The 14,909-nt window shown below is 41.5% G+C and overlaps 1 protein-coding gene across 2 annotated transcripts in view; it reads left to right on the plus strand.

Annotated features, from left to right (window-relative positions):
• Positions 1-13,670, plus strand: part of LOC137424847 (histone H2B 1/2-like) — a 55,537-nt gene extending 41,867 nt beyond the window's left edge. Inside the window, exon 2 of one of the 2 annotated variants that reach the window (XM_078775997.1) lies at positions 10,864-11,939. In XM_078775997.1, coding sequence (XP_078632123.1) covers positions 10,864-10,961 — 98 coding nt within the window. In that variant the 3' untranslated portion in view covers positions 10,962-11,939. Of the gene's footprint in view, positions 1-10,863; positions 11,940-12,525 lie in introns of those variants that run through there. The other variant, XM_078776000.1, reaches the window with a different exon arrangement.
• Positions 13,671-14,909: the final 1,239 nt, after the last annotated feature.

Genomic DNA, 14,909 nt, shown 5'->3' on the forward strand with positions numbered 1-14,909 from the left:
TCACAAAATATTTTCATAATCAATTGGCTAATCGCATAACTAAATCACTAGTGCTTCATCCGAAGATGTATCTTTTAGAAATTTAATTAAATAAGTCATTTATAAAAAATTAAATAATTAATTGATTACTCAATAAATAATTAATCGATTAATCAATAAATAATTAATAGATGAAATGATTAATCAATAAATCAAAAATATCCTTGACAAGTACAGATACATTCAAAATACACCGCCCCCATGCCAAATAATTAAATATCCTACAGAGCGGCATTGCCGGGGCTCCCCAGGCGCCCGGCAATACCGCAGTGCAGCTCATTGAGGCTGCATTGGGAGGGAGAGGTGTACACTAATTGATTGATTAATTGTATAATTAAAATCAATAAAAGATTATCACAAAATATTTTCATAATCAATTGGCTAATAGCATAACTAAACCACTAGTGCTTCATCCGAAGATGTATCTTTCAGAAATTTAATTAAATAAGTCATGAATAAAAAATTAAATAATTAATTGATTACTCAATAAATAATTCATCGATTAATCAATAAATAATTAATCGATTAAATGATTAATCAATAAATCAAAAATATCCTTGATAGCCACATCACTTGGTCACTCATGTCCAAATATTAGCTTTCGAGCTCAAAAGGTGCCTGAGATATTGGCCAAATGAGAGAAAAAAAAAAAAAAGATTAATAATGAAAATAAATAAATAATAATCATAAAAAAATTAAATTATTAATCAATTTGGTCAGAGAACACATAAACTACCACTATTTCATCAGAATCTGCAACTAAAAAAAAAAAAAATTTTTTTGTCATTAATCGAATAATTAAATAATTAATCGATTAATTGATTAATTAATAAATCAAAAATAGCCTTTGCAGCCAAATCACCTGGTTATTGGCATGTCCAAATAACAGCTTCCTAACTCAAAAGGTGCCTGAGTTAATGGTCAGAAGAGAAAGGAAATTTGATTAATTAAATAAGTACTTAATTAATCGCTAATAATTAAATAACTCCTCAATTTATTGATTAATCAAAAAACAAAAAATACAGTTTTTGAGAAAGCACTTTCTCACTATTGTGCCAAAATTTCAGCTTCCTCGCTCAAAGGATGGCTGAGATATCGCCCGGACAACCAAACAAACAAGAAAACAAACAAGAAAACAAACAAGAAAACAAACAAGTACAAATACATTCAAAGTACACCGCCCCATGCCAAATAATTAAATATGCTGCAGCGCGGCATTGCCGGGGCGCCTCTGGCGCCCGGCAATAACGCAGTGCAGCTCATTGAGGCTGCATTGGGAGGAAGAGGTGTACACTAATTGATTGATTAATTGTATAATTAAAATCAATAAAAGATTATCACAAAATATTTTCATAATCAATTGGCTAATCGCATAACTAAACCACTAGTGCTTCATCCGAAGATGTATCTTTTAGAAATTTAATTAAATAAGGCATTTATAAAAAATTAAATAATTAATTGATGACTCAATAAATAATTAATCGATTAATCAATAAATAATTAATAGATGAAATGATTAATCAATAAATCAAAAATATCCTTGATCGCCACATCACTTGGTCACTCATGTCCAAATATTAGCTTCCCAGCTCAAAAGGTGCCTGAGATATTGGCCAAATGAGAAAGAAAATAAATAAATGATTAATAATGAAAATAAATAAATAGTAATCATAAATTTTTTTAATTATTAATCAATTTCGTCAGAGAACACAACCTACCACTATTTCATCAGAATCTGTAACTTAAAAAAAAAAAAAAAATTGTCATTAATCGAATAATTAAATAATTAATCGATTAATTTATTAATTAATAAATCAAAAATAGCCTTTGCAGGCAAATCACCTGGTCATTGGCATGTCCAAATATCAGCTTCCTAACTCAAAAGGTGCCTGAGTTAATGGTCAGAAGAGAAAGGAAATTTGATTAATTAAATAAGTACTTAATTAATCGCTAATAATTAAATAACTCCTCAATTTATCGATTAATCAAAAAACAAAAAATACCGTTTTTGACAAAGGACTTGCTCACTATTGTGCCGAAATTTCAGCTTCCGAGCACAAAGGATGGCTGAGATATCGTCCGGACAACCAAGAAACAAACAAGTACACATACATTCAAAGTACACCGCCCCCATGCCAAATAATGAAATATCCTACAGCGCGGCATTGCCGGGGCGCCTCCGGCGCCCGGCAATACCGCAGTGCACCTCATAGAGGCTGCATTGGGAGGAAGAGGTGTTCGCTAATTGATTGATTAATTGTATAATTAAAATCAATAAAAGATTATCACAAAATATTTTCTTAATCAATTGGCTAATAGCATAACTAAACCAGTAGTGCTTCATCCCAAGACCTATCTTTTAGAAATTTTATTAAATGTCATTAATAAAAAATTAAATAATTAATTGATTAATCAATAAATAATTAATCAATTAATCAATAAATAATTAAGCAATTAAATGATTAATCAATAAATCAAAAATATCCTTGATAGCCACATCACTTGGTCACTCATGTCCAAATATTAGCTTCCCAGCTCAAAAGGTGCCTGAGATATTGGCCAAATGAGAAAGAAAATAAATAAATGATTAATAATGAAAATAAATAAATAATAATCATAAAAAAATTAAATTATTAATCAATTTGGTCAGAGAACACATAAACTACCACTATTTCATCAGAATCTGTAACGTAAAAAAAAAAAAAATTCTTGTCATTAATCGAATAATTAAATAATTAATCGATTAATTGATTAATTAATAAATCAAAAATAGCATTTGCAGCCAAATCACCTGGTCATTGGCATGTCCAAATATCAGCTTCCTAACTCAAAAGGTGCCTGAGTTAATGGTCAGAAGAGAAAGGAAATTTAATTAATTAAATAAGTACTTCATTAAACGCTAATAATTAAATAACTCCTCAATTAATTGATTAATCAAAAAACAAAAAATACCGTTTTTGACAAAGGACTTGCTCACTATTGTGCCGAAATTTCAGCTTCTTAGCTTGAAGGATGGCTGAGATATCGCCCGGACAACCAAGAAAACAAACAAACAAGAAACCAGAGTGAAAACTGAGTACTCTCTTTCAGCGTGCGTCACTGCCGAGCCCCCTTTGGTGCCCGGCAATGACGATTTGCAATGCCTGGAGATGGCATAGGAAAGGAGCGGTGTACAACAAACAAACAAGAAAGAAAGACAAGTACACATACATTCAAAGTACACCGCCCCATGCCAAATAATTAAATATGCTGCAGCGCGGCATTGCCGGGGCGCCTCTGGCGCCCGGCAATACCGCAGTACAGCTCATTGAGGCTCCATTGGGAGGGAGAGGTGTACACTAATTGATTGATTAATTGTATAATTAAAATCAATAAAAGATTATCACAAAATATTTTCATAATCAATTGGCTAATCGCATAACTAAACCAGTAGTGCTTCATCCGAAGATGTATCTTTTAGAAATTTAATTAAAGAAGTCATTTATAAAAAATTAAATAATTAATTGATTACTCAATAAATAATTAATCGATTAATCAATAAATACTTAATAGATGAAATGATTAATCAATAAATCAAAAATATCCTTGATAGCCACATCACTTGGTCACTCATGTCCAAATATTAGCTTCCCAGCTCAAAAGGTGCCTGAGATATTGGCCAAATGAGAAAGAAAATAAATAAATGATTAATAATGAAAATAAATAAATAATAATCATAAAAAAATTAAATTATTAATCAATTTGGTCAGAGAACACATAAACTACCACTATTTCATCAGAATCTGTAACTTAAAAAAAAAAATTTTTTTTGTCATTAATCGAATAATTAAATAATTAATCGATTAATTGATTAATTAATAAATCAAAAATATCCTTTGCAGCCAAATCACCTGGTCATTGGCATGTCCAAATATCAGCTTCCTAACTCAAAAGGTGCCTGAGTTAATAATGGTCAGAAGAGAAATGAAATTTAATTAATTAAATAAGTACTTAATTAAACGCTAATAATTAAATAACTCCTCAATTAATTGATTATTCAAAAAACAAAAAATACCGTATTTGACAAAGGACTTGCTCACTACTGTGCCGAAATTTCAGCTTCCTAGCTCAAAGGATGGCTGAGATATCGCCCGGACAACCAAGAAAACAAACAAACAAGAAACCAGAGTGAAAACTGAGTACTCTCTTTCAGCGTGCGTCACTGCCGAGCCCCCTTTGGTGCCCGGCAATGACGATTTGCAATGCCTGGAGATGGCATAGGAAAGGAGCGGTGTACAAAAACAAGAAAACAAACAACCAGAGTGAAAACTGAGTACTCTCTTTCAGCGTGCGTCACTGCCGAGCCCCCTTCGATGCCCAGCAATGACGATTTGCAATGCCTGGAGATGGCATAGGAAAGGAGCGGTGTACAACAAACAAACAACCAGAGTGAAAACTGAGTACTCTCTTTCAGCGTGCGTCACTGCCAAGCCCCCTTCGGTGCCCAGCAATGACGATTTGCAATGCCTGGAGATGGCATAGGAAAGGAGCGGTGTACAACAAACAAACAAACAAACAAGTAAAGATACATTCAAAGTACACCGCCCCCATGCCAAATAATTAAATATCCTACAGCGCGGCATTGCCGGGGCGCCTAAGGCGCCCGGCAATACCGCAGTGCACCTCATGGAGGCTGCATTGGGCTGGAGAGGTGTACGCTAATTGATTGATTAATTGTAGAATTAAAATCAATAAAAGATTATCACAAATTATTTTCTTAATCAATTGGCTAATAGCACAACTAAACCACTCGTGCTTCATCCGAAGATGTATCTTTTAGAAATTTAATTAAATAAGTCATTAATAAAAAATTAAATAATTAATTGATTCACCAATAAATAATGAATCGATTAAATGATTAATCAATAAATCAGAAATATCCTTGATAGCCACATCACTTGGTCACTCATGTCCAAATATTAGCTTCCCAGCTCAAAAGGTGCCTGAGATATTGGCCAAATGAGAAAGAAAATAAATAAATGATTAATAATGAAAAAAAATAAATAATAATCATAAAAAAATTAAATTATTAATCAATTTGGTCAGAGAACACATAAACTACCACTATTTCATCAGAATCTGTAACTTAAAAAAAAAAGAAGATTTTTTGTCATTAATTGAATAATTAAATAATTAATCGATTAATTGATTAATTAATAAATCAAAAATATCCTTTGCAGCCAAATCACCTGGTCATTGGCATGTCCAAATATCAGCTTCCTAACTCAAAAGGTGCCTGAGTTAATGGTCAGAAGAGAAAGGAAATTTGATTAATTAAATAAGTACTTAATTAATCGCTAATAATTAAATAACTCCTCAATTTATTGATTAATCAAAAAAAAAAAATAGCGTTTTTGACAAAGGTTTTTTTTTTTTTTTTTTTTTGTATACTGAATCGAGGCTCGTGAAAGAGCTAACATTTACTTCACAAACAAATCAACCAGACAAACAAAACACACAAAAAGAAGGAGCAGAAAACAAGATGGGGAGAGAAGGGGAAGCACACAAACACAACATTTGAGAGCAGGGAGATGTGTGGAAGGGAGAGGGCTTGGGGGGAGGAGGCGTGGGAAGGGGGGGGGGGGGTGGAGAGAGAAGTATAAAACACAAGGACACCAAGGACTTCCAGGACAGAAGTTGGTATTTCAAAAAAGTGGAATTGGGGTGAATTAGTGGGGGTAGAAAAGATCAAGGTTTTGGATGGGGGAAGATAAGAGATGGTGGTGAACAGCTGTTTTAAAGACCTGGAGGGAGGAGTGGGATTGAAGGGAGTGTGGGAGTTTGTTCCAGAGGCGGGAGAAAAGAGGAATGAAAGAGTGAAGGTGAGCAGAGAGCCGAGATTTCGGCAGTTTAACCATCAGAGGGTTGCTGGCAGATCTTGTGCGACCTGTAGGAATATTTGGGGGACAGAGCACAGAGAGCTGGGGGAGCAAGGCCGGAGAGGAGTCGGTAGAAGACAGAAAGACCACCTACCTGCCTGCGGTGAGTGAGTGAAAGGCCCTCAGAGATAGCTTCATCGCGGGAGATTCCAATGATTCTGAAAGCTTTGGATTCAACAGCGTGAAGCCGAGCCAGGTGTGAGGCAGGAGCACCAGCCCATAGGGGAGAACAGTATTCCATTGAGCTGCGGATGAAAGCCTTGTATGTGGTGAGGAGCTCAGGTGTGCCTAGGAAGGACTTCGCACGACGGAGGATGCCCAGTCGGCGACTGGCTTTGGAGGCCAGCTTGGAAATGTGGTTTTCCCAAGAAAGATCATGGCAGATAGTGAGGCCCAAAAGCTTGAGCGACAGAACTTCTTGGAGAGGATTGTTGAGAAAGTAGATGGGAGGGTTGTCCAGTCGATCTTTTCGGAGAGACATAGTAAGAGTGTGAGATTTGTCAGGATTGAAAGACATGTTCCACTTGTTTGACCAGTCTGTGATTTTGTCCAGGTCTTCAGAGAGTGAGGAGGCTGCAGACTGCCGATCTGAGGGAAGAGGAATGGAGCGGCAGAGAGTGGAGTCATCAGCAAAGAGATAGAGAGGATTTTCCAGAGAGTCGGAGAGATCATTGACAAAGACCAGAAAAAGCACAGGGCCCAGCACACTGCCTTGGGGAACTCCAGCCTGAACAGGAAGGGGAGATGAGAGAAATCCATTCAGGGCCACACGTTGACTACGACCAGAGAGGAAGTCCGCAAGCCATGCATGGAGATTTCCATGGATACCATAGGAGGAGAGTTTGGTGAGCAGAGCTGGGTGCCAGACCGTATCGAAGGCACGTGATATGTCAAGGGAGACAGCTCTGATTTCCTGTTTGGCATTGAGGACCTCCATCCATTGTTGAGACAGCAGAAGCAGCATGTCCAGAGTAGAGTGACCTGGTCTGAAACCAAATTGCTGATCAGAGATCAAGCCATTGGAGAAGAGGAAAGATTTCATATCCGAAGCAATGATGGATTCCATGACTTTGCTGATAATTGGGAGCAGGCTGATTGGTCTGTAGTTGCAAGGATCTGTTTTTGCACCTTTTTTGTGTAAAGCGGTAATGTTTGCTGATTTCCAGGATGCTGGCAGATGACCTTGAGCAAAAGATAGGGTGAAAAGAACAGAGAGAGGGTGAGATAGAGCGGCAGAGCAGGATTTTAGGACCCGTGGGCTGATGCCGTCTGGTCCAGTTGCAGAATCAGAGTCGAGGTTTGACAAAAACTCCTCCACCTTGTCAGGAGAGAAGGACACAGAGTTCAGGAGCAGTTGGGCTCGACTGGGAAAGGTGGGAACAGAGAGAGATGGGTTTGGGACTAAGGATTTTGAGGCAAACACAGAGTTGAGGCATTCGGCTTTGTCACGTGCGATGTCAACTGTGTGGCCATTTGAGGTAAGGGAGGGGATGGAGGGGGAACAAACACCAGAAACGGATTTGACCAGACGCCACCAGGATTTGGAGGAAGGAGACAGGTTTGAGAGTTCATTCTTGAGTGAGGAGAGATAGTGCTTCCTGGCACTCCTGAGGGTAGACACACACTTGTTCCGAGCTTGGTGGAAGGAACTTAGATTGCCTTCAGTTGGATTAGCCTTCCAAGAGGCAAAGGCAAGTTGTTTCAGGGCAATTGCCTCACCACAAGATTCAGTGTACCATGGACGAGAGGAAGGGTAAGACAATTGAAGGCGAGATGGGATAAATCTGTGCATGAGAGAGATCAGTTTGCTTTGGAAGAATTCCCAGGAAGAATTGATGTCAGAGGCAGTGGAGATGGGAGAGCAATCCAGACGATTGATGGCTGCTTGAAGACCGTCCCAGTCGGCCTGAGTGAAATGCCAGACTCGTCGACGCTGAGGAGGCTCTCTGAGAATGGCCAGAGAGATGTCCACTTTGACAAGCACATGATCGGAAGAACCGATTGGAGCAGAGGAAGAGCAGCAGACATTAGCAGGGAAGTTTGTCATAACCAAGTCTAGAAGAGAAGATACTCCATTGGCTGAGATCCGGGTCGGGAAATTGACAGATTGTGTCAATCCCAGTGAGTCACAGAAGTCCTTTGCTGAGGTGCCATGACTGGTGAGAGAGGAACCCACACCCAACCAGGTGGCATGATGACAGTTGAAGTCACCACATATGAGGAAGAGAGAGTTGGGATGAGTGGATAGAAGTTGGTCCATGTTGTCAGACAGTGAAATGTAGATGGAGTCATCACTGTTTGGGGGACGGTACAGAACACATATGAACAAAAGGTGGGAGCGGAGAGGGAGCTGTAGCCAGAGGTACTCCTGGGGGTGAGGAGGAGAGAGGGCAGTGCAAGGAGAGTGAGGAAGAGAGTTTTTGATAAAGATAGCCACCCCACCACCAGGCCGAGGCTCAGGTCTATCATACCGGAGGAGGGAGTAACCAGGAAGAGATATTAAGGAATCAGAGACATCTTGAAGGAGGAAAGTCTCTGTTAAGCAGATCAAGTCTGGATTGTCAGAAGCAACCTGTATGGAGAGATCAGTCAGGTTTGAGCGAAGGCCCCGGATGTTTGAGGTCCATACCGTTAATGAAGAGAGAGGGGGAGCATCGGGTACAGGACAGGGGAGGGGAGGAGTAGGGTAAGATGAAGGATGAGAGGGGGAGGTAGGGAGAGCAGTTGATAGTGTGTCAGAGATTGCAGAAGAGTTCCAAGAAAGGGAAGGATGAGGAGGATGAAAGGTTTGATGTGGAAGGGATGAGGCACAGTGAGGGGTTGTTTGAGGGGGGGCAGAGGAAAGTAGAAGGTTGGGGGGGGGTGGAGGTATGAGATAGAAGGGAGATGAAGTGGGGAGGAGGCAGCTTTGAGGAGGAGGGGGGAGGAGGGAGAATTGGAGAGGAATGGTATGGGGGGAGATTTGAATGGGAGGGGTTGGGGGGGAGTTTTGAAGGGGAGGAGTGAGGGGGGAGTTTGGGAGGGGAGGGGCAAGGGGGGAGTTTAGGAGGGAAGGGGCAAGGGGGAAGTTTAGAAGTGGAGGGGCAAGGGGGAGTTTAGGAGTGTAGGGGCAAGGGGGGGGATTTGGAGGGGAGGGGCAAGGGGGGAGTTTAGGTGGGGAGGGGAGAGGGGGGAGTTCAGGAGTGGAGGGGCAAGGGGGGGATTTGGAGGGGAGGGGCAAGGGGGGAGTTTAGGAGGGGAAGGGCAAGGGGGGAGTTCAGGAGTAGAGGGGCAAGGGGGGAGTTTAGGAGTATAGGGCTGTAGGTGCAAGGGGGGGGATTTGGATGGGAGGGGCAAGAGGGGAGTTTAGAAAGTGGATGATTAATGAAAGACGAACATTGATAACAAATTGGGTTTGTTGTGATTTTCAAGTTAGCAATCCGATTCAGAACGATGGAGGGATGGATGGAATGAATGTGAATTTAGACCATGTAGTGAGGGAGATGTATAAGATATTGAATTTCTTTTTTTTGAAGTGGAATGAGTTGGAGGAAATTGAGAAAAGCCTTTTAAATAGGAAGAAAAACAGCGTGTTGTAATATACCACTGAATAAAACACTGAAGGGGAAAGGTTAAACATATTTAAATAATATTTAAACAGAACCGTGAACAGTCTTATATGCACAAAATACCAACGGGGGGAGAGCCAAGAGGGACCACCACGAGTCACGTGAACAGGGCAAAAGGTGGATGGCAAGGAGATAATGGGGGTGGGGCGAACAGCACACCTGGACAGAAAATACAGGATGAGACAACAGTACACGTGGAGAAAGGAAAAATAAAGGATCAAAGGATTAAAGAATTAAAGGAAAAATAAAATAAGGATTAAAGAATAAATCAAAAATAGCCTTTGCAGCCAAATCACCTGGTCATTGGTATGTCCAAATATCAGCTTCCTAACTCAAAAGGTGCCTGAGTTAATGGTCAGAAGAGAAAGGAAATTTGATTAATTAAATAAGTACTTAATTAATCGCTAATAATTAAATAATTCCTCAATTAATTGATTTATCAAAAAATAAAAAATAACGTTTTTGACAAGGGACTTGCTCACTATTGTGCCGAAATTTCAGTTTCCCAGCTCAAAGGATGGCTGAGATATCGCCCGGACAAACAAACAAACAAGAAAACAAACAAACAACCAGAGTGAAAACAGTACTCCCTTTCAGCGTGCGTCACTGCCGAGCCCCCTTCGGTGCCCGGCAATGACGATTTGCAATGCCTGGAGATGGCATAGGAAAGGTGCGGTGTTCAACAACCAGAGTGAAAACCGAGTACTCCCTTTCAGCGTGCGTCACTGCCGAGCCCCCTTCGGTGCCCGGCAATGACGTTTTGCAGTGCCTGGAGATGGCATCGGAAAGGAGCGGTGTACAAATCTTTAAAAAAACAAAGCCGAAAGTACTTGTCAGCATACCTGCGAGAAAGGGGTGTGCTTCTGCACAACGAAACAGTTTGAGTACTTCCTGATCCACTCGCTATATATTGTCGTGTGACTACCCTTGGTGAACACCGTCAGGTAGAACGGATGACCAAACGAGCTGTAACTCCAGGGCGTTCAGTTCAAAAATATAGCGGAGCATGGCGTGGGGGGAAGTTGGGGAGGGGAGACCGGAGCTTACCTTCACAAACCCACCGGCAGTCTTCAAACCTGCAATAAACTCAAACGAAAACGTTTTTTAAATGTGCAAAAAAAATAACAGGTTTAATGAAAGAAATGCCGGTGCAAAGAAAACGCACGACAAAGCTAAATTCCTAAATTGGGACGTCCCACAACAGACTTGAAAACAGAGGAAGGATAAAAATATTGATGTAAAAATGAAAGGTGTAATTTCATGGCACTCAACTCAACTTGATCGGTGTGTCCTGCCAGGAACCCCCCAAAGAACGTCCGAGGCCTTGGCGTCGTTGCGTGCGAAACATGCTCGTTGGCACGGAGCAGGCCTCAATGGGTGTCTCGCTCACCCCTGACCTCATCACGCTGCAGCGGCAAGCAGCGCTCGTCCACGCATCGTTCTTGCCTGGAAAACTGCAGCTCTCCGTCCGCGGCTCTTCTGCCACTTCACGAACACCAGCAAGTCTCGCACTCGGGACGCGGCCGTTCACAATAAAGCCTCCCCATGCAGAGCAAGCACAACCACTTTGTCATCCAGTACCAGAAGGAAGAATGTCTGCCGCTCCAACTATTTTGTACACGCCGCTCTGACGTCACCCATATCTGCTTCACCAATCAGCGTGTGCCACCTCTTTGTAGTCCATTTCTGCTCCTATCAGCAAGTCCCATCTTACCCAGGCTTGTGCCAATCAACCCCCAAATCATGTCTCCTCGGGGCATGGCCTCACGGATCTTTCGTCCTGTGTGCTTCCAAAGTCGGGGTAATCCATGGTAGGGCTTGATCTGGGTTTCCGGTTTAATGGATGATTTGGCTCGTGTCTAGTGCGGTGTCATAAGGAACAAAGGTACATATTAGAGGCCGTGACACACAGGGGATTAACATAATCCATAAACTAATTAACATGACCCCACCCCTCGTGATGGGAATGAAGATACACCTTACACGACATCTGGGCTAAACAAGTACTTATGACATGGTGGTTCTTCTTCTTCACCGTGACATACGGAGCATGCTAATTTATGCACATCTACCTGGTTCTAAGTTATCACTACCCCCTACAAACGTATCTTGCGATCAGTATTGCAAAACCTCCCTATTTTTTTTTTTGTTTGGTTCTGGAGCCACAAGATAGTTATACTAGCTATTTGCATCTATTGGTGAAAGAAGTGTGTGTGTGTATCAGTGTTGTTTCGAGTCCAAATTGTCCAAGTCCGAGTCCTGCGATCTGAGTCCGAGGTATACCGAGTCCTGTACTGAAAGTGTATTGTAGTGGAAAAAAAGAGCAAATGTGTATGATGAAATTGGAAACAATAAAATAGCAAAACCCACTGTGTAACTTGTGCTTTGGATTTTATTCCATATTATGACCCTCTTGCTATAGTTTGCTCATTATTTTCAGACTGCAAAGTTTCTGAGAGCATATAAATTTTGTCCAGAAAATATGGTTGTAAAATTTGCATTTATTTGTCAATTGTCAAAGTTATGACAGTCTAAAACAGCATCAAACAACCATAGCTCAAATTGAAAACGTAAATCATTCGAAAACAGTGATGACCAGTCAACCAGTTTCTTAAAATATTGCCTGCAAATTAGGCAATTAGGCCACTTTTTAAGTTTTCATATGTTAAAATTTTATTATGACATTAAATTCACTGTCTTTTACAACACCTTATATAAAATGTTTAATAACTTTTTCAGAGCTTAATGCTGTTGTTTCGCATGCAGCTGTTGGTTGCATCATTTTCTGGAGGCGTGGCTGTGCATCCGATTCCCCTGTTACCAATACAGGGTGAATCAAAAGTAGCGCCCGTGCCCGATTTCTGTTTTTCTGGCTGTCAGATTCTTTCTGGGATGTCATGTTGTTAATAATTGTCTTGCAGATTATTAATTTTCTTAATTTATTTATTTTTGTTTTGCAGGTTATTGCTGAGAGTTTGGAAAGTTACTGAAGTTGCACCAAATTGAACCATGAATTACCTTTCAATGAATCAACACATTGCAGCCGAGAAACATTACTACAAATGTAACGAACAACCAACGATGGCGGCACGCCGTTTGGCACAGGAATTCGATATTAACCCACCCCAGGGAAGAAACATACGATTGATTGTCGAGAAATTTGAAGCAACAGGGTCGGTAGCAACTGCAAAGAAGTCCGGTCGTCCGAAAATGGCAACGAATGTAGATAAGGCTGAAAAAGCCATCAGGAGACGAAAAAAGTACGCAAAAGTCAACTCGCCCCGTTTATCTGCAGAGTTGGAAGTGAGCCAATCAAGTGTTATCCATATCCTTAACCAGAAAAACTGGAAACCTTACATTCCACGCTTACTGCATATGCCCTTCATGATGGAGAAGATGACCAGCGTCTTCAATTTAGTGAAGAGTTCTTAGCTAAACTTGACGAAGAGGACACAATGCTAGACAACACCTGGTGGTCAGATGAGGCATGTTTTAAGCTTAACGGCACAATTAACAAACACAATTGCCCCTGGGTTGCGGAGAACCCAAGAGTGACAGTTGAGGAGGTAAATTTACCTGGCGTGACAGTTTGGGCAGCCATAGCTCCATTAGGGATAATTGGACCCTTTTTCTTTGAGGGATCTGTCACTGCAGAAATTTACCTGGATATGCTGCAAACCTTCTTTTGGCCCAGGGTACAAGATCAGGACTGTTATTTCCAGCAAGATGGAGCTCCACCTCATTATGGACATCATGTTCGTCAGTGGCTTGATGAAAACTTTCCCGGAAAGTGGATCGGCCGCCGCGGTCCGATCGAGTGGCCGGCGCACTCCCAAGACCTTACACCTCCAGATTTATTTCTTTGGGGGCTCATGAAAGACCTTGTTTATCGTGAAAAGCCTCGTACCATTCAGGAATTGAAGGCTCAAATCACTGCAAAGTTTGAGGAAATTGATATCGAACTCTGCAAGCGTGTGTGCCACTCTGTGCCTGCTCGGCTGCAATTGTGCATCGATCACGAGGGAGGGCACTTTGAAAATTGCAAGTAAAACAGCTTGGTACACTTCCGTAATAATTTTCCCCCGAATAAATGGTTAGATAAACATGTCATTCATTTATTTATACCTTCTTGTACACTGTAATACAAATGTCAAACAAACAATCAACTGCCAGAAATATATATACTAGGACGTGCCCGGACGTGGGTGCCCGTTCCTTGCCAAAAAAAAAAAAAAAAAATGGCTTTGCCCATGCATGCATGGGCGTGCCCATGGGCCCATGGGCGTGCCCGTAAGTGCGTGATGTGACCGTACAATGAATGTATCGTCCCGACGCCGCAGCTCGGATGGCGCTGCAGTTAATCGGGCCTGTATCGGCAGAGTTATTATAAACGTGTACTACAATCGATCGTACCTTACAGCGTCTGCTCGCCACGTTCAGCATCAGTACGTCGTCACTATGACTATCCGTAAGTCCGGAAGTGACGTCCTCATTTGACTGTCCGGAAGGTCGCATATCGCAGTTACGATGAATCGCAAATTAGTTTTAATTAGTTTTAAAACATAGTTTAACGCCAACATAGCGCCAACATAGTTTGCCAACGTGAAATAAATGAATACGCTCTCAAATGTGCCGTCCGAGGCAGAGTCTGTTCGGCACGTTCGGCACACGTGATAGCTCGCTGCTCTCTGATTGGTTGAATCGTTTTTTGGACATAGCTCGGTAACTACTTCTCCGATTAATATGAAACCTTGAAAAGGCACATCCTCGGGTCCCCAGCAATATACCTGGCAAGTTTCAAGTATATCGGACCCGTGGTTGTCGAGAAACAGCGGTCACAGACACACACACACACACAGAGATTACTGGAATTATAGATAGACTAGGACGTGCCCGTACGTGGGTGCCCATTCCTTGCCAAAAAAAAAAAAAAAAATGTCTTCGCCCATGCATGCATGGGCGTGCCCATGGGCCCATGGGCGTGCCCGTAAGTGCGTGATGTGACCGTACAATGAATGTATCGTCCCGACGCCGCAGCTCGGATGGCGCTGCAGTTAATCGGGCCTGTATCGGCAGAGTTATTATAAACGTGTACTACAATCGATCGTACCTTACAGCGTCTGCTCGCCACGTTCAGCATCAGTACGTCGTCACTATGACTACCCGTAAGTCCGGAAGTGACGTCCTCATTTGACTGTCCGGAAGGTCGCATATCGCAGTTACGATGAATCGCAAATTAGTTTTAAAACATAGTTTAACGCCAACATAGCGCCAACATAGTTTGCCAACGTGAAATATATGAATACGCTCTCAAATGTGCCGTCCGAGGCAGAGTCTGTTCGCC

The sequence above is a fragment of the Myxine glutinosa genome, chromosome 4, assembly GCF_964187855.1.
Source record: "Myxine glutinosa chromosome 4, kmMyxGlut1.1, whole genome shotgun sequence".
In the NCBI taxonomy this organism is placed as follows: Eukaryota; Metazoa; Chordata; class Myxini; order Myxiniformes; family Myxinidae; genus Myxine; species Myxine glutinosa.